This window comes from Antedon bifida, chromosome 10 (assembly GCF_963402885.1).
Source record: "Antedon bifida chromosome 10, ecAntBifi1.1, whole genome shotgun sequence".
Taxonomy (NCBI): Eukaryota; Metazoa; Echinodermata; class Crinoidea; order Comatulida; family Antedonidae; genus Antedon; species Antedon bifida.
The window spans coordinates 1,441,718-1,459,445 of NC_136235.1; the positions used below are offsets into that span (position 1 = coordinate 1,441,718).

The following is a 17,728-nucleotide window of genomic DNA, read 5'->3' on the forward strand; positions in this document are numbered from 1 at the left end:
TGGTGATGATCATGGTTGGGGGTATGTAGTTTGGTAAACATTAGGGAGTTCCTACCTCATTACCGTAAATTATTTGTTTTTTTAAGCATATTGTTCACCTATATTGTGAATCTTCTAACTTACCACTAACGTGTCATAATCATCATAGTCTTCTTCTTCATCTTCATCATCATCACCTTGTTCTCTCTGGAAAACCTCTTCATCCTAATAACAGAATACATGTGTTACTACATTAAGCATAGTACATTTATGGATACAAATAATGAACACATCTGGCAATATTTTTGTGTTTAATATTAGTTTAATTTAATGTAAAAGCAGAAACAAAAAAGTTAATCAAATTACATCATCACTTTCCAGAACGACAATGACATCATTATCGTCTGTTTCTTCATCACCAAGAGCAATGCCGACACCGCCATCACCAAGCGCTTCAATTCCAACAAACTGGATGTCATCATCATCATCGTCGTCCGCAATAATTTGCTCTTGTTGTTGATGACTTGACCCTTGTTGAGGTACTTGGCGTTGTTGATGACTTGACCCTTGTTGCCGTTGTTGATGGCTCGAACCCTGTTGCGGTACTTGGCGTTGTTGATGGCTGGACACTTGCTGTGGTACTTGGCGTTGTTGTGGTTCTGCTTGTTGTATAACACGTAGTTTCTTGTCTGTCCGCGACTCTGCACGAAGTTGAACGACCTCTTGTGGCAACGCCTGTGCCTCTTTGCTGTCTTCTTGGATAGGTTCTTCCTTTGGTTGGTCACTTTGCTTGCTTGGTTCAGGTGATGCCTCTCCCTAATAATGAAAAATATTTAATAAATCCAAGGTAACTTCTCAAGAATTACCTTCCATGACCATTCTAGGTCAAATTGTTTTCTATGACCTTTGACTTCTACATGATAACATTTAAAATACCTGTTTTTGAACTTTCTGCTTCTTCTCAAGTGGGGGCGTGCTTTCTCGTTCGGTGGGCACCGCTTCACTGCAAGATAAATATAATAGTAGTATTATTATTACGTAACATTTCAAAATCATTATAATTATGTATTTCATATAAAAATAATATTCTATAAAACATGATATAAGGAACAAAAAAGTTTTATTTTATACTAAGTAAATATTACCTCTCATTTTCATCATCCTCTCTCTGCCTCTTCATTGTCGTAGCAGAGGGAGTAGGTTCAGTTGATGGTCTGACAGCGTTGGTACTGGTAGATGGTTCAATGGTAGCTACACTTGTACTCTCTGCTTGAATATGTGGTTCACGCCCACCAGATGTTTCTAGATATAATTAAATAAGAGGATAAATTTACTATAAATACAATGATACTCGATTATGATATATCATTTTACTTAGTTTTTTATAGTAAAATAAAGTTTTTTTACCAGGTTCATAACCTTGTGACGTTGATGGCTCCTCCACCAGAGACTGACTTTCCATCACAGGCTCCGCAATTGCAACAGGGGGAGCAAGTTGTGTTGGTGGCACTGCCCAAACAGGTGTAGCTGTCACAACATTTGTGACAGTAGGGGGCTCACTTTCTGAAGATTCAGGTTGTGGAAGCATTTGAGAAGGAGTGGAAGATGGTTCCTGTGTCTGGGGCATGACAGTCGCCATGGGGGTCGGGGTGACTGATGGTGAGGAAACAGATGAAGCTGTCTTGGCAATTGGTCTAATACTAGCAGTAGCTCTCAAGGTACTCGATGTCGGAGATGGCTTAGCTGCCGTGGGTGATGGAGTTGCCATGGGTTTAATGTTGGCTGTTGGTGGTGGTTCTTCTCTTGTGGTGCTGTAGGAGGAATATTAATACATGTTGTACTGTACCTTTAGTTATATATACAGTATCTTCAATAATACTGTCAAATTATAGAAACAATGCTCGGAACATGATCTCATTATCGCGTCGTGCATAGCTCAGGTTATTTTCTACTTATTTAAAAGTGTGTATGCTATGCATACCAATATTTTGGTAGTAGATAGCTTTGCTTGTCATAACAAGAGTTTGTGTCCGTTATGAGTAAAGATGTTTCTAATTTTTCAACATTAGAAGAATCTTGTTCTCTTCCTTTATTGTTAGAAAGAAGAATTGGCAAATACATTTATTCAGACTAGGTTACTACTACACATTTCACAACGTATAACTAAACTCAGGTGTTTACACAAACTGGGACGTTAACACCATGTTTTGTACGGTGCATGCACAAGAGTGTAAACTCTAGGGTATATAAGAAGGTTAAAGGTTATAACTGCTCTGTACCTTGGTCTTTCTGATATTGCCATAACTTGTTGCTGCTGCTGTTGGCTTTGTAGTTGTTTCTGCTGCTCACTGATAACACGCTGTTGTTCCTGGCACTATTTAATCAAATATAAAATTATTATTATCAAAATTCTAAAATTCTTTACAATCATACACATACTTTTTTTTAAACATAAACATTCAACAGTACCTTTTGTTGAAATTCTTCCAATTCCTTTTGCAACCTCTGTCTCTGCTGAACTAGCTCGCTTTTAAATTTAATCTGTAAATGAACAAAATAAGCAATATAATAAATAATAATATGTAGGGGTTACCGCCGATGTACTTAGTACATCACAGCCACTGATCATAACTGGGCCCTCTGGGAGACCAGTCTCTGACTGAACAGATCGCCCAGTATAAATAAAATATTTCAATTGAAAAAGCAGAAAAAAATAAATATATAATTTGGCTCCGCATCGTTAAAATAGAACAGTCAGTATTTCAATCCCCATATTCACCTATAAACAGTTATTCATTGTATACTAGTAACATGCCAGATGTCATTACCACCACTATATCACTACCTACATTAAGCTTTGTCTACACTATCAAACTAGTTTGACAAAAAAAGGTATGATGTGCCCAAATATGGTAGCGATATACCCAAATATGGTGGTGATATGACATCATCATGTCCATATATGGGCACATCACATTTTTTTTGTCACACAAAGTTTTGATAGTGATAGACAGAGCTTTATAAAACAAGAGTTTGCATTGTGTTTTTTCTATTACACACATCCATATACATGGTGTATCAAAAGGACCATAAATGTAGTGGAAAGGTTTTGATTTGAAAACCACAACAGAGTGCTAAGAACAGGGGTGGCCTAGCCTATTAGCTTACATGTTGTTCATTGGCATCTTTGAGCTGCTGTTCTAACTTCCTCTTCTGCATTTGATAGTCTTCCCTCACCCTGTTCGAATGTTTCTCCTGTTCTTTTGAAATGCCTTCAGATGCTTGTACTTGACCTTTCAACTCATCAATCTCATTCTTTAATTTCTCTTTCTCATCTAAAAAATATTCAATAATAAGAAATTAAACAACAGTGAGTTTGAAACTTTCTTAGCATTTCTATATTATAGCACATTAATTATACTTACTGTTTAAATTTGTAATTCGCTTCTTAGAACTTGTCAATGCGCCCTTGTACTTCTCTTCCTTCTCGTCCTTTTCAGTCAACTGAGTCTGAAAATATGTTGATTAAAATGTAAACAGCAGCAAATATTAGAGATGAAATAATAGTAAAGATAGTACAGAACTCCAGTAACAACAATATAAATATTTCTTATTTTTGACCAGTTATCTTTTATGTAGTTAAAATTATATATATAATTTTTAAGAGACTTTTACCAGGTTCAAATTTAAAATTAATATTTAACATTTTTATTTTATCTAAATTATTTCTGTTTTTTTGTTTCATATTTTATACAATTTTCTTACCTTCATTTTCTGACTTTCTTGCTGAACTTGGGACATTTCCTGTTTATTACATAATAAAAACAAATTATTAAAAAATATTATGACTGCATTATATGAAACACTGTAATTCACAATTGAGACATAATTATTTAAGTGAAAACATAGATAGTTCTAACTAAAGTGTTCATTCATTCATCCAAATAAAGGTTAATCTTAACTCTGTCTACACTATCAAACTGTATGTGACAAAACAATGTGATATGCCCATATATGGACATGATGATGCCATATGTGGGCATATCACTACCATATTTGGGCACATCACACTTTTTTGTCAAACTAGTTTGATAGTGTAGACAGAGCTTTACTTTTTATTCCCATAAATAATACTGTTTATATTTGTTTCTGTAGAATTTTCAAAACAAGTTAATGTATACCTCTGTCAGTGTTTTGACCTGTTCCTCTGCCTTCTTTAATTTCTCCTCTATTTCTGGGTCAAATTGCGGCTTAGCTGCTGCATTCTGCTTCTCATTATCAACCTGTGCTTGTAACGCATCAAACTGCGCCTTCAGTTCATCAAATTGCGACTTGTATTTGCGCCCAATCTTCCTCACCTAAAAATCAAATTTATTAAAATGAGTATGCTTGTAGCTAATTACAAAGAGTAAAGCTCTGTCTACACTATCAAACTAGTTTGACAAAAAAAGTGTGATGTGCCCAAATAGGGTAGTGATATGCCCAAATATGGTACACACACATACACCACATTTTTTGTCACATAAAGTTTGTTAGTGTAGACAGAGCTTTACATCAGACAACATTTTTCCTCCTTTTCTTATTTCACTGGACAATATTTTGTTTTTATTTTCTTCTTTAGAAGCCTGCTTAGATATTTTTTCAAATTTTGTTTTGTTTGGTGTCTACAACTACCATTTTTATTCGTTTGTATTATAGATATTCGTTAATATTTCTCTTTCTATAATTACCCTCTTTTTAAAAAAAATTATTTTCTTGAATTTACCCAAAACAACTTAATTACAATCTACAATTACAATATTCACAAGAAAGTGACCAACGCCAAAATAAAAAAAATAAGTATTAAAACAATTATGCAGCTTCCCTTCAAGGAACTAATTTAAATTTAAATCAGCTGGGAGATTGTTCCAAATGAGAGTAGCATGTGGAATATACAACTGAAATGATGAATCATTCTTGCAACGAGAACATTTTAACCAAAGAAATTAATGGTATTTAACAAAAAAATTATTTACCTGATTAATAGTCTTCTTTTGTTCTTCTACTTCTTTTACTTTTTCTTCTGTCGCTTTGTTTGCTGCACTAACTGCCTCACTACATTCACCAAGAAAATATGTTAATACTTTTATTATCAACACAAATACAAACAATAATTTAATATTCACACATGTTTTTACTAATACATAATTAAATCATACACAAAAATAAAACAACACTAACAACTGACCATTGTGTTAAGCTGTCTACTAAACTAGTTTGACAAAAAAAGTGTGATGTGCCCAAATATGGTAGTGATATGCTTAAATATGGTAGTGATATGACATCATCATGTCCATATATAGGCACATCACATTTTTTTATCAAATAAAGTTTGATAGTGTAGACAGAGCTTTAGCATTTCATATTTCAATATTTAATCATAAATTCTTGTAAAGAGTTATTAACGCAGTGATTGGATTATTGTTTAGCAAAGAATTTATTAAATTTAAAGAAAACAATTATAAATTACAAAATACTTACTTTACTTTTGTGAGTTCCAGCTTGTGTTGTGATCTAAAAACAACACATCAAATTTTGTTGTTTATTCTAATAGTTATTTTTAACGAACGAATAAACAGTGCCATATCGATGTGTCAAAATACTAGCTCCAAGCAAAAATTTAATAATACTCACAACATTCTATACAGTCATAAAACAAATGTTCAAATACACAAACAAAGAAAAAACCACACAGCAATAATGCTAAGAAATAAAAACAGCTTACAATGTATACTTTTATAAATGAACACACAGCAACATCAGTTAAAAAGAAATTATCATAAAAATTACTTACTGAGACACATTAATGTTTAGGTTAAGTTTTGAATTATCAGATCTGAAATTAAAAATATTTTAAACAAAATTAAAAGAGTTTCATGCTGTCCTAAAGCACTGTCTACACTATCAAACTGATGTGCCCAAATATGGTAGTGATGTGCCCAAATATGGTAGTGATGTGCCCAAATATAGTAGTGATATGGCATCATCATGTCCATACACAGGCACACCACATTTTGTTTTCGACAAAAGAACTAATTATAATATCATGTTAATAAATTATCAATTGAAGTTCTAGACAAAGACACAACACAATATGTAAAAACTGTAACTTAATCAGTGTATTTAATGTTATATATATATGGATTTGCAATACAAGGAAGACCAGCTCTCACATACATTGATGTACTGGATACGGAGACGGATACTGGTATACAGAGAGGAGCTGGCTGTCACAATGGCAGATAGGAAGTTATGAAGGAATCTAGTCATATAAGTTCGAGTATGTCCCGGACTAAGTAAGTAAGTATATATAAAAGGAAGGTATTTTGTACAAACTTACCGAGATGATGCCAACTGTGAATTTAAACGTGACATTTCAGCCCTAAAATTAAAAGAAAAAACAAATGATAATTATAAAACAAATAAATCAAAGTTTTTGCAAACAAAAATCATTTCAAATTAGTTATAGATAAGTTCTTTTTATGGACGTCCATTTCCGAAATAAAAGTAAACCGAAAAGAATGAAATGATATACATAATATCTACTTACTTATTGCGATGACTTTCTTCTGTTAAGTTTTTAATTGTCTTCCGATTGTTATCTCTTTCTTCTCTGGAAATTAATTGGATACATTGAATAGTGTGATGTAAAATAAACTAAGTTCCCAACTTAATTTATTTAGATTTTGTGTAGTTTGTTGTAAAGATTAAAAAAATGTGTTAAGCTCTGTCACCACTAAAACTTTGTGATGTGCCCATATATGGACATGATGATGTCATATCACTACTTTATAAATCTTATTATCTTATCTTACTATATTTGGGCATATCACTAACATATTTGGACACATCACACTTTTAGATAGTGTAGACAGAGTTTTAGGTCCCTTATTTGTAGTTAAAAAACGGCTCAATACGCATCTATTGTTGTCAGTTTAGAAACATTTTTTGCATGTTTCTATAGCTTTACTAGGATAGTGTAAAATTGATGGTTCTATTTTTTTTGATTCGCTTGCTTGTTTCCGTCATAAGGTTTGGTCTAATGTCAGTAATATCTAAATGTTTTTTTGTTATTTCTTGATTTTTGCTTGTACATTATATTATATTTTATGTTTATTACTGGCTGTCTTCTGGTTTCATCCTGTATGACATAGTACAGTAATTCCTAATTAAAGGGTACAATAGGTTCAGATTACTTACATAAGTTTTTTCTGTTCCTCAGGATCAGTCATGTTAGTCTTTTCAATAAGGTCATTTGTTCGTTGCTTCCATCGCTTCACTTCAGTGGTGAGGGCAGTCTTCTCCGCCAACAAAGTTTCCTTTTGTACACTCAGGTCTCGGTTTGCTTCTTGTATCGGAGCAATATCAGACTCTAACTTTTCAACCTACAAACAAATTGAAATATTTTATTTATACTGGTCTCCCAGAAGGTCCAGTTATGATCAGTGGCTGTGTGTGAACTAGTACACCGAGGTAACCTGCTACTAGTCTCGAAAGATGTACTAGGTTTTTTAAAGTGCACATGAGCTAGATGTGTACACTGGACCTACAGTTTATAGTATTTATCTGAGAAGACTTGTTCTACCACCAGAATCATGCAGCAAGTGAGGCTCGAACCCTTGCCGATGTGATGTATCAAGAAAAATAGACTCATTCTCTAGTGGACCAACCTCCTAATAAATGCTACCCACAACTGTTGAATGTATTTACTACAAATAATAACACAATTACCTTTGCTTGCATCTGTTGAAGTTGTTGTTCCAATTGGTCTTTCTCCGTTCTCATTAATTTGTTACTGTCTGATAAAACATTTAATGTTTCAACTTTGCTTACAAGGTCTTCATGCTGTGCTCGGGTGTGAGCTGTCACCTAAATAAACACAAACAATTGATAATATTTGTAACAATCAAGATGTTGAAAGGGTGAGCCACTGGGAAAGCAGAATAATAAGTAACATTGACAACCGTGAGTGTCAATCAATGATTTCATGAAGATCATCAGGTCAGTACAAACATTCTAAAGCTCTGTCTACACTATCAAACTAGTTTGACAAAAAAAGTGTGATGTGCCCAAATATGGTTGTGAAATGTTTAAATATGGTAGTGATACGACATCATCATGTCCATATATGGGCACATCACATTTTGTTGTCACATTCTAAAGCTCTGTCTACACTATCAAACAAGAAAGTTTGATGTGCCCAAATATGGCAGTGATATGCACAAATATGGTAGTGATATTACATCATCATGTCCATACATGGGCACATCACATATTTTTGTTACATAAAGTTTGATAGTGTAGACAAGGCTTTAGTAGAAAAAATATCAATAATAATTTTGGAAAAATGTTAACGTATAAATGTGCATACCTGCGATCGTTCTCTCTCCTCCGACAATGCTTTCTGAGTCTCCTCCAACCTGTGTTCTAGCAAGCTGCAGCGTTGTTTGAAACGAACCGTCTCTGCTTGTACAAGCTCGTATCGCGTCTCGGCTATTTCCTTTTCTCGTCGCAAGAATCGTACAACCTCTAACAGCTGTTCTACAGATTTATCTTCACTAAAGGACATGTTCACCGAATCTGTTAAATCCTTAGACTGCTCATTAACAAATTTATTTGACAACTAAAAAAATTGAAAGATAAAATATTTTAACTTTTTATATTATAAATTAGTATTATTTCATAACTTGTTTCGTTATTTCTTGTTATGGAATTGAATGAAGTATACGCATCATACATAAGATAATAATATAAAATATACATACATAGAATTACATAAAAAGACAGTATCTCACAATTAAAACATTACAACATTTATATAAAACCGAAAAAACAAAAATTGAAAATCCTGGATCCGCCACTAAACAGTGTTATGGTTTCATAGTGTACTCGGTCCATTTAATGGATTTAATTCTCCAGGTTGTGGATCAAGTCTTCTAAAGCTGTCTACACTATCAAACAAGTTTGACAAAAAAAAGTGTGATGTACCCAAATATGGTAGTGATATGACATCATCATGTCCATATATGGGCACATCACATTTTTGTTGTCACATCAAGTTTGATAGTGTAGACAGAGCTTAACTGACAATTCTATCGTACTACTTACAGCTTCAACTTGTTCATGTAACAAAACATTCTGTTTTTCTACATCCTGACATCTAGTTTGAAAGCCTGTCACTTCATCCTTCTGTATTCGTAGCTGTTCTTCCCATGATGCCTGTGGAGAAACAACAATTATTACTACACTGTTTTTCTAGTGGCTTAAAACTATTAATTATTATTTTGTAAAGGTTTTACCATACTATTGCTTGGGGTGACAAAAAGAAGAAAAATGCTAACACATAATCCTTGGAAAATGGCTGACAGGAAATGTTAAAATGGCACCTACAAGGTGTCAAGGTGTAGAAAAAAACACCTCTAACTGATGACACAAAGATGGAAGAGTTTACAGGAGCAGTACATATCCAACAGTGACTGATACGCCATAAATAATAATGCATCAGAAAATACTATTTTACAGTATTTAGGACACCTTGACGAAAACTTATTTTTACCAAAATGTGCTTATAATAATAATAATAATAATAATAATAATAAATACTTCATTTAAACACTGAGAACCTGATCACTCAAAAGTCAAGGCCATGGAAGGCCATACATTATTCTTATATATAGTGTGATAAAACAACCATTAGAGAAAATTTCTCTATGATATAACATAAATTATAGTTGGTAGATAAGTGAAACAGTTACCAAGGAGTTAGATAATTTTAGAGTGGTCATACAGAGTGAGTGGTAACCCATTCATTACCTTGGACACATTTAATGTCTCCTCAGCCTGTTTACGGATCTCCAGGGCGTCTGCTAGTTTTGTGTTAAAACCTTCCAACTGAAACAAATTATAGTTCGTTAAAAATACATGATAGATAATGAATAGAATATAGCATAAAATCTCAGCAGATTCTGGATGGCTTAATTACAAAATCATTTTATATTGTCATCTTACTAAAGATTAGAGCGAGTGATGGTAATTTGTGAGTCTTAAGCTCTGTCTACACTATCAAACTAGTGTAATGTGCTCAAATACGGTAGTGATATGCTTAAATATGGTAGTGATATGACATCATCATGTCCATATATGGGCACATCACATTTTTTTGTCACATAAAATTTGATAGAGTAGACAGAGCTTTAGATGTGATAATAGGCATGAGCAATGATCGTTGGAATGGTGCTTTAAAAATGATTGATTGATTGAATGAAAGTCTGACAGTGGCTTACTTGTTCCTTAACAGTATCTAGTTGCTGTACAACACTGGCATGCAGTAGAAACTCTCGTTTATATTTATCTTGACTTTCTTTAGCCAGTTGAGCTTGTGTCTGGCAATCCTGTCTAGCGGCTTGCTCCATAGATTGTGCAACCATACTTTTCTCTACAGCCTCTTGCAGCTCGCCCTGAGCCGTCGACAACTTCTTTCGCAGCTCAGCAGTCTGTTGGTTCATTAGTTCTTGTAGTTGGTTACTTTGTTCGCTCATTTCGCACTTCTCTTTCTCGTATTGAAGAATTTTTTCTTCTAGTTTTTGTTGAACTGTTAGGAAATATATTGATTTTGAATGTTAGTGTATAATAAATACATAGTATAAAACAATTATACACCTATAATAGGGGACAACTTTTTGGGTGCCGAAGGTGTCCAGTGGCTGGATCTAAAAGGAGATACAAAATAAAATAAGCAAAAAGCTAAATCAAAATGATAAAGCAAAACGGTCAGAAATATTTGCAATTGAATAATTAATATATACCATCTTATTTACACCTCCACATTTGCACTATTTATTTTAAAATCACATACAAACTTTTCCCCTTAACAGATGAAATATAATGATTGTTGACATGCAGTATTATAATGTAGTTTGAGACACTGCATTGTTAATGTAGTTTACAGATGTATTTGTCCCCCAAAACATGAAAAATGAAGATTAATAAAATAAATAATAATAAAATAGATTATTTTGTAGCTTCAATAAAATCACTCACTTAAAAAACTGAAAAAAATTAATGTTTTCACTTATAAAATGACAAAATAAATTGTCAAATTCAACCAAAAACCCATTGACGCAGCCAATTTGACTGTTTTTTACTTTAAATTACTGTTTTTTACTTTAAATTACTGTTTTTTAGGTAAATACAAAAATTTTTGGTCAAAGTGGATAACTATTATGTGACATTAAAATGACATATTCCAAAAAAAAATGTTTAAGTAGTAATAACATAATAACAAAAATGTTGTTTGAATACCTTCAACCGATTCCTGTACTCTTTTTTCCATTGTTTCTTTGAATGTGTTGGAAGCATCGTTCTGTTCCTTCAGACTCATGTCAAAGGCTGCACTCATGCCCTGGAACTTCTCTGCTACTGTTTTTGTTTTCTGCAGTTGCTCTTTGACACCTAAACAAATGTGATAATATAAGTTACATTAAACATATAATTAAGACCAAGTAGGATAACCGACATTTCTTTGGTGTAAAAACATAAGCTTCAAATCTTGTATTGAATGACAAAATAATTACCATGGACCTTACTTACCTAGTATTACTCCAGAAGTTGGTTGTAGTATATTATAATTGAGAAAAATTGGATAGCCAACATTTTTTGTCTGGTATAATAACATAATCATAACTTTTATTTGGTGGATATCCTGAAAGTGTATTGAGTGACCAAATAATCACAATCAGCATGGCCCTTACTTGCCTAGCATTACTCAATAAGTTGCTTTTAGTACAACCAAAACGTTGTTAACATTTTAGGAATTACATTTAGTGTCTCTTCACCATACAGATCTTTAAACAATAATTGTAGACATACACAAATGCCATTTATAATGTGCCATTCTCAGAACGTGGAAGATATCGCTTGTTTCAAACCAATTTTGTAGAATATGATGAAAAAAAGCAACAAAAAATATTTCACATACCTTTTAGTTGCATTTTCAATTCTTTAACTTCATTTGTTTGGTCTTGTACATCTGAGAATAGTAAGAAAAAATAAAGTTGGTAGATGTAAATGGTACTAATCAAATATAGTTTTTAAGTTTTTCGTCTCGGATCTATCTAATTGCCATATAGACACCAATCGGATACTACACTATCTTCACTCACAACAAATCTAGGGGCTTCTAAAGTTCCAGTGGCCGTATTCAGAAATCACACTTAAGTGAGATATTTCCCCTAAATATTAAGTATTTCACTTAACTCAATAAATATTTAAGTATTTCCCTTAAATTGTATTCACTTAGATAGGAGATTTTTTTAAATTTTAAGTGTTTCTCCCTTAGCATAAGTGTGAATGGTGAATACGGCCACAGTCTACTGGTTTTGAAAAGTTGAATGACTGCTTCATAAAATAAACAAAATAAAAATGTTTTACCGGTCGTAGAACCAGTTGTGAGAGCTTGGTCTAATTTGATCTGGGCTGCTGCAAGTTGGGCCTCTGCTGTTGAACACTACAATGAAACAAAATAAACATGTATATTACAGTCAAAGATACACCTGTAAAGTGTATAAACTAAATAAGCAATATGAAAGAAAGGTGATTGTGCGACTTGTCAACTTACTTGTTCCTTAACACCATTCAGGTCTGCTGTCGCATTCACTAGTTTCTGTCTTGTTTGTTGGTGATTTTCCATTTCATTCCTCCACTGCTGATGAGCCTCTTCAAGTTTTTGCTGAAAATAAGAAAATACAATAAAGCACTGCACTGTATGGTGTACTGTTGTATGTTACTTACAGTAAGCAAACAAATCAGACATCCTTCCTTTTACAACATCTATGTTTTAAGAGTATAATTCATATTTAAGTTAATTACTACCCATTCTTATATTTGTTAATCTCATTTTACCTCCCATGACTTGTTAGATTCCTTTTGATTCTTAGCCTCCGCTTCCAGCTTTCTCTTAAGAGTGCTAATCTCCCTATCCAGACTCTCAATTCTGTTTGTCATTCTTGCTTTGTCTTCAAATTCTGACTTCTCTAAATTGTTCTGTATTGTAAAGTGTATATTAAATAAAAACTATACAAAAATACAGTAGTTTGTTTGTACATCTGGTAATATACTGCAATAATATATTTTTATGGGTATTAATTAAATTATTAGACTGAAAATAAAAAAAAAAATTAAAACTGACTTAACATGCTTTAATAAACTTTACGAAATAAGTTACTTATTTCACTCCTACTTTAAACATATTGGCACATAGTTAACAAGCGACAAAAGCCGATAAAAAAAACCAAAAAACAAAATGAATATTACTTTAATAGTTTCAAGGTTGACAAGCAGTAGATTTTGTCCTCTGTGCTCTCTCATTAAAGCATCTTTCTCTTGACTTAGTCTTGCCTCTACACCTTTCAACATATCCCTTTCTGCACGAAGGTTCTCACAGGATACCTCTGCTCTTGACAATCTCTCTTGCACAGCTAGTTGATCCTGAAAAAACAAACATCGAATTATTAAGACCTCATATTAAAGATGTATTGTCTTCCAAAAAAATGAAAAATGAAGATTAATAAAATCACACTTTGAATAGGCCATTTTGCAGTTTTAATAAAGTTGGAAGAATTTCATCTGGTTGTGGAATAGGTATTGAATAAAATTTCTTTTGAACAACCAAAAATAGTATAAGCGAACTTACAGTACGTTTCGAAACCTATCAGGTTTCATTCTCAACTGGCGTTTCATCGTCTAGCGTTGTTAATTCCATGACAACGATGAGTTGGTATAGCGCCACCAATAGATGAAGGAGCCCACGAATTATCACACATTTATGATCAACTATTGAAGAAGGAGAAGGGGGCACGTCCTTTTGGACCTATTGGTGGCTCTATACCAACTCATCGTCGTCATGGAATTAACAACGCTAGACGATGAAACGCCAGTTGAGAATAAACCCGGTAGGTTTCGAAACGTACTGTAAGTTCGCTTATACTATTTTTGGTTGTTCAAAAGAAATTTTATTTAATAAAGTTATTCACTTAATTATTTCACTTATAAAAAGTACAAAAGAAACTTTTAATTTTTACCATTGAGAGACATTTTAAGTATTTTTTGATTTAAATCACACTTTTTTCTGGTAAATAATTTTTTTTTTGATCCAGTTTTTGGTCAAAGTGGCATATTAAAAAAAATTTTTTTAGGGCGACAATATATCTTTTTTGATTTTGTGGGGAGTTTCAATGAAGCCAGTTTTGTGAGAGTTTACTGTATAAAAAATATAAATTACTTGGGTTTGGTGATTAATTAGTTGTTGTAACTTGATAGCTTCCCCGCTTTGTTTCTGACTCTTATCTCGTAAACCTGCAATCTCTTTCTTGTAGCCGTCAATGTTACTTTGCACAATCTTGTACCTTTCACTAGCGAAGTCAAGCTGTAAAACACATTCCAACCAACTGTTTTAATTGAAGCATCAACACTGCCATTTATCAATTTTTTTTTTTCTCAAAAGTTAAAAAAAAACACTTATGCAGTACCTTTTTGCAGTTTAAACATGAAAGTTATATTTATTTTAAAGGCCAGGTGCGGGAAAAAAATTTCTATTGATCATACATTCCAATAATTATCAATCTATAGTTTCCCCTATATTTCATATTTTTTGGGATTTTATTTGTGTTACACAAGCTTGTTGAAAATAAGCACTTTCTTATCAGTGGGGGGATAGTTCAAATTACACAGTAAAATCTCTATTCTTTTGTACACAAATTTTGTAAATAGAGAGGTATTTTAAAAAGCTATGAAAAATAAACAGTGTGGTAAAAAATGTTATCAGATGACTAAATATAGGTAATATAACTTGAATATTACATTTCTGGTATTTTTATTCAACTTCAGATTTTTATTTTCATGCTATAGCTAAAATTATCCACCGTATATCCACCATCTTTTTTCACCTTCTAGGGAGTCACCAGACATGTTATTACATTAGGTTAACTACCTAACTACTGAATAAAAGTCTTCCTGGTTTTTATGGAAGAATTTTGCCAAATTTTGTATTTGACCATATTAAGGGAAATTCATGTTATTTCGTCTTGATTTCTGTTACAAATATTTGATTTATGTACAATTAACCAAATATTATATTTAAAATTCATGCCTGTACCTTAGCTTTAAATCGTAATATATGTTAATCTGTACATAATCAGTTTTATCGTTTGAAATGAAAAAGTAACTTTAATATTCATAAAATGGAAATAAAATTTAGAATAAAAAAAAATACCTGTGAAGCAAGTTTAGCATTTTGCACCCTAAAATCTGACACTTGATTTCGCAATGTATCTAGTTGTTCGGTCAATAACCTGCAAGAAAATAAAAGAATTAGAATAATATGACAATAATAAACAATACAATTCCTTTCATTATTCTTTCATAAGATACTTAGTGTAATACAATATTTAAATGATTTTTATATTTTCCATGATAAAATAACCATTAAAGATGTATTGTCCCCCAAAAAACATGAAAAATGAAGATTAATAAAATCAGACTTTGAATATGTTATTTTGTAGTTTTAATCAAGTTAATCACTTCCGTAGAAAAACACAAAAAACATAATGTTTTCATTTATAAAATAACAAAATAAATAAAATCCATTGGCTAGCAGCCAATCTGACTATTTTTGCTTTAAATTATATTTTTTTCAGGTAAATACATTTTTTTCGTGATCCAACTATTATGTTACATTAAAATGGCATATTCAGCAAAAATTTTTAAGAATTATACAATACATCTTTAAGACATGGCAATATTATACTTACTTTTCGTTCTCTTTCTTTTCAATTCTATATGTATCAAATTCCTTCTTTAGCTGCTGGAGAGCAGCTCCTGTATCTTCAGAGGCTTCATTTCTAGTAAGTGTCGCACCTGGACTTTTAAGATTGCTGGCTGGTGCTGATGGCGATGAACTAGGTGGCACATGTGCGGACGCAGAACTCAAACTTAGCTGTCAATCAGATGAAAAAACATGTAGATTATTATGTTACAACTGTCATGCATATTTGATAATGTATCATTTCTTTTAAGTAAATTTTCAAATATAAAACATAAATCCTATTACATGTAATTATCAAAATAATCAAATTATTTATTAAAGATATATTGTCAACAAAAACATGAAAAATTAAATTAGGTTATTTTGTAGTTTTATTAAAGTTATTCACTTCTGTAGAAAAAAACAAAACAAAAATAATGTTTTCACTTATAAAATGACAAAATAAATGGTTAAATTCAACTAAAAATCCATTGGCTGGCAGCCAATTAGACTATTTTTTTGCATTAAATTGTTTAAGGTCAATAAGTTTTGTTCCGATCTAATTTTCTGTCGCTATTATGCGACATTAAAATAGCATATTCAACAAAAAATGTTTCAATAATTATATTTTCAGGGGGACCATACATCTTTAAGATATAAAAAGTAAATAAAAAAGTAAAATTTACCACTGGCTGGGCACCCGTCTGCGCAAGCAACACACGGTACATATCACGTTGACTCACGATTGATTCTACCATTCGTGTCTGATGGGTACGCGTTTCTCTCATCTCCGACAAATCTTGCAAAGCCGCTTCTAGTTGTTTCTTTAACTCAAGTGTCCTGTAAAAATATGAAAAGAGTAATAAAAACCAAATAAAATACAACATACAACTTTAATATAAACAACATTTACAACAATTTTGAACAAATTATAGTAAAAAAGCTTAAGCTCTGTCTACACTATCAAACTAGTTTGACAAAAAAAAGTGTGCTTCAACAGTGAAAGCATAAAGCTCTGTTTACACTATCAAATTTGATGTGACAAAAAAATATGATGTGCCCATATATGGACATGTCATATCACTACCATATTTAAGCATATCAATAACATATTTGGGCAGCTTTAGAAACAACAAACAACTTTTGTTTCACCAGTATCAACAAGAAGTTGGAACTCACTTTGATTCTACTGTTTGCAGTTCTTCCTCCTCTTTTTTCTCAGAAATCTCACGGATAACAACTAGAAGCCTCTCATTCTGTTGCTGTAATTCTGTGATTCCTCTGAAATACAATAATTTAATATCACATCACTAATCAATCTTGGGTTCAAGGATGTAGCCAATCAGACACTCTGAAATGAGTCTTGTGTGCATTATATCACCACTAATCAATCGTCTCAATAATAAATTCTCCTAACTTTAAATTTATTTTTTCATAAATCAGAGAGTGAAATGATGTAATAGTGTTATAATAATAATAGTAATAAGTACATACTTAAATGAGACCAGATGCTCTGAGATTACTTGAGATGAATTTGACACATCACTAGATGTAACAGTGTTCTCCACATCAATGACACGAGTTCCTCTGGCTTCTGCTAACTCCTTTAGCAAAACACGGACCTATATAAGATAACGTAACAACAAATAAATGGAAAAAAAAGAATAACACCATAATACTGAACATCCCTCGACTGGGCTATGCCTGGCATTCCAGACATGTTGATGCCATGCGGAACTAAACACATTGGGATTAGAAGGCAGATATGTTATTTATAATGCAAGGGATTTGACCAATCACAAGCGATGGATTATTCGAACTGTAGTTTGTCATTGGTCAACTCACTTGTGTTGCATCTAAGTCCTTGTGTTGCATCCTAGTGGGAGCCAAGCTTCAATAGTAAAATAGTAG

At 32.4% G+C, this 17,728-nt stretch overlaps 1 protein-coding gene across 2 annotated transcripts in view; it reads right to left on the reverse strand.

Annotated features, from left to right (window-relative positions):
• Nucleotides 1-17,728, reverse strand: part of LOC144854695 (nucleoprotein TPR-like) — a 31,097-nt gene that overhangs the window by 6,325 nt on the left and 7,044 nt on the right. The window contains exons 14-47 of one of the 2 annotated variants that reach the window (XM_078712639.1): nt 17,312-17,439; nt 16,997-17,098; nt 16,504-16,657; nt 15,825-16,009; nt 15,287-15,365; nt 14,297-14,440; nt 13,330-13,503; nt 12,919-13,059; nt 12,635-12,745; nt 12,448-12,523; nt 11,996-12,046; nt 11,320-11,469; nt 10,302-10,609; nt 9,832-9,909; nt 9,127-9,237; nt 8,390-8,641; nt 7,750-7,887; nt 7,219-7,403; nt 6,569-6,631; nt 6,359-6,400; nt 5,813-5,854; nt 5,500-5,532; nt 4,995-5,073; nt 4,161-4,337; nt 3,745-3,783; nt 3,405-3,489; nt 3,148-3,314; nt 2,449-2,520; nt 2,259-2,353; nt 1,387-1,790; nt 1,125-1,281; nt 916-982; nt 346-795; nt 127-204 (exon numbers count right to left, since the gene is read on the reverse strand). In XM_078712639.1, the coding sequence (XP_078568765.1) occupies nt 127-204; nt 346-795; nt 916-982; nt 1,125-1,281; nt 1,387-1,790; nt 2,259-2,353; nt 2,449-2,520; nt 3,148-3,314; nt 3,405-3,489; nt 3,745-3,783; nt 4,161-4,337; nt 4,995-5,073; nt 5,500-5,532; nt 5,813-5,854; nt 6,359-6,400; nt 6,569-6,631; nt 7,219-7,403; nt 7,750-7,887; nt 8,390-8,641; nt 9,127-9,237; nt 9,832-9,909; nt 10,302-10,609; nt 11,320-11,469; nt 11,996-12,046; nt 12,448-12,523; nt 12,635-12,745; nt 12,919-13,059; nt 13,330-13,503; nt 14,297-14,440; nt 15,287-15,365; nt 15,825-16,009; nt 16,504-16,657; nt 16,997-17,098; nt 17,312-17,439 (4,617 nt within the window). Of the gene's footprint in view, nt 1-123; nt 205-345; nt 796-915; nt 983-1,124; nt 1,282-1,386; nt 1,791-2,258; nt 2,354-2,448; nt 2,521-3,147; nt 3,315-3,404; nt 3,490-3,744; nt 3,784-4,160; nt 4,338-4,994; nt 5,074-5,499; nt 5,533-5,812; nt 5,855-6,358; nt 6,401-6,568; nt 6,632-7,218; nt 7,404-7,749; nt 7,888-8,389; nt 8,642-9,126; nt 9,238-9,831; nt 9,910-10,301; nt 10,610-11,319; nt 11,470-11,995; nt 12,047-12,447; nt 12,524-12,634; nt 12,746-12,918; nt 13,060-13,329; nt 13,504-14,296; nt 14,441-15,286; nt 15,366-15,824; nt 16,010-16,503; nt 16,658-16,996; nt 17,099-17,311; nt 17,440-17,728 lie in introns of both variants that reach the window. The other variant, XM_078712638.1, reaches the window with a different exon arrangement.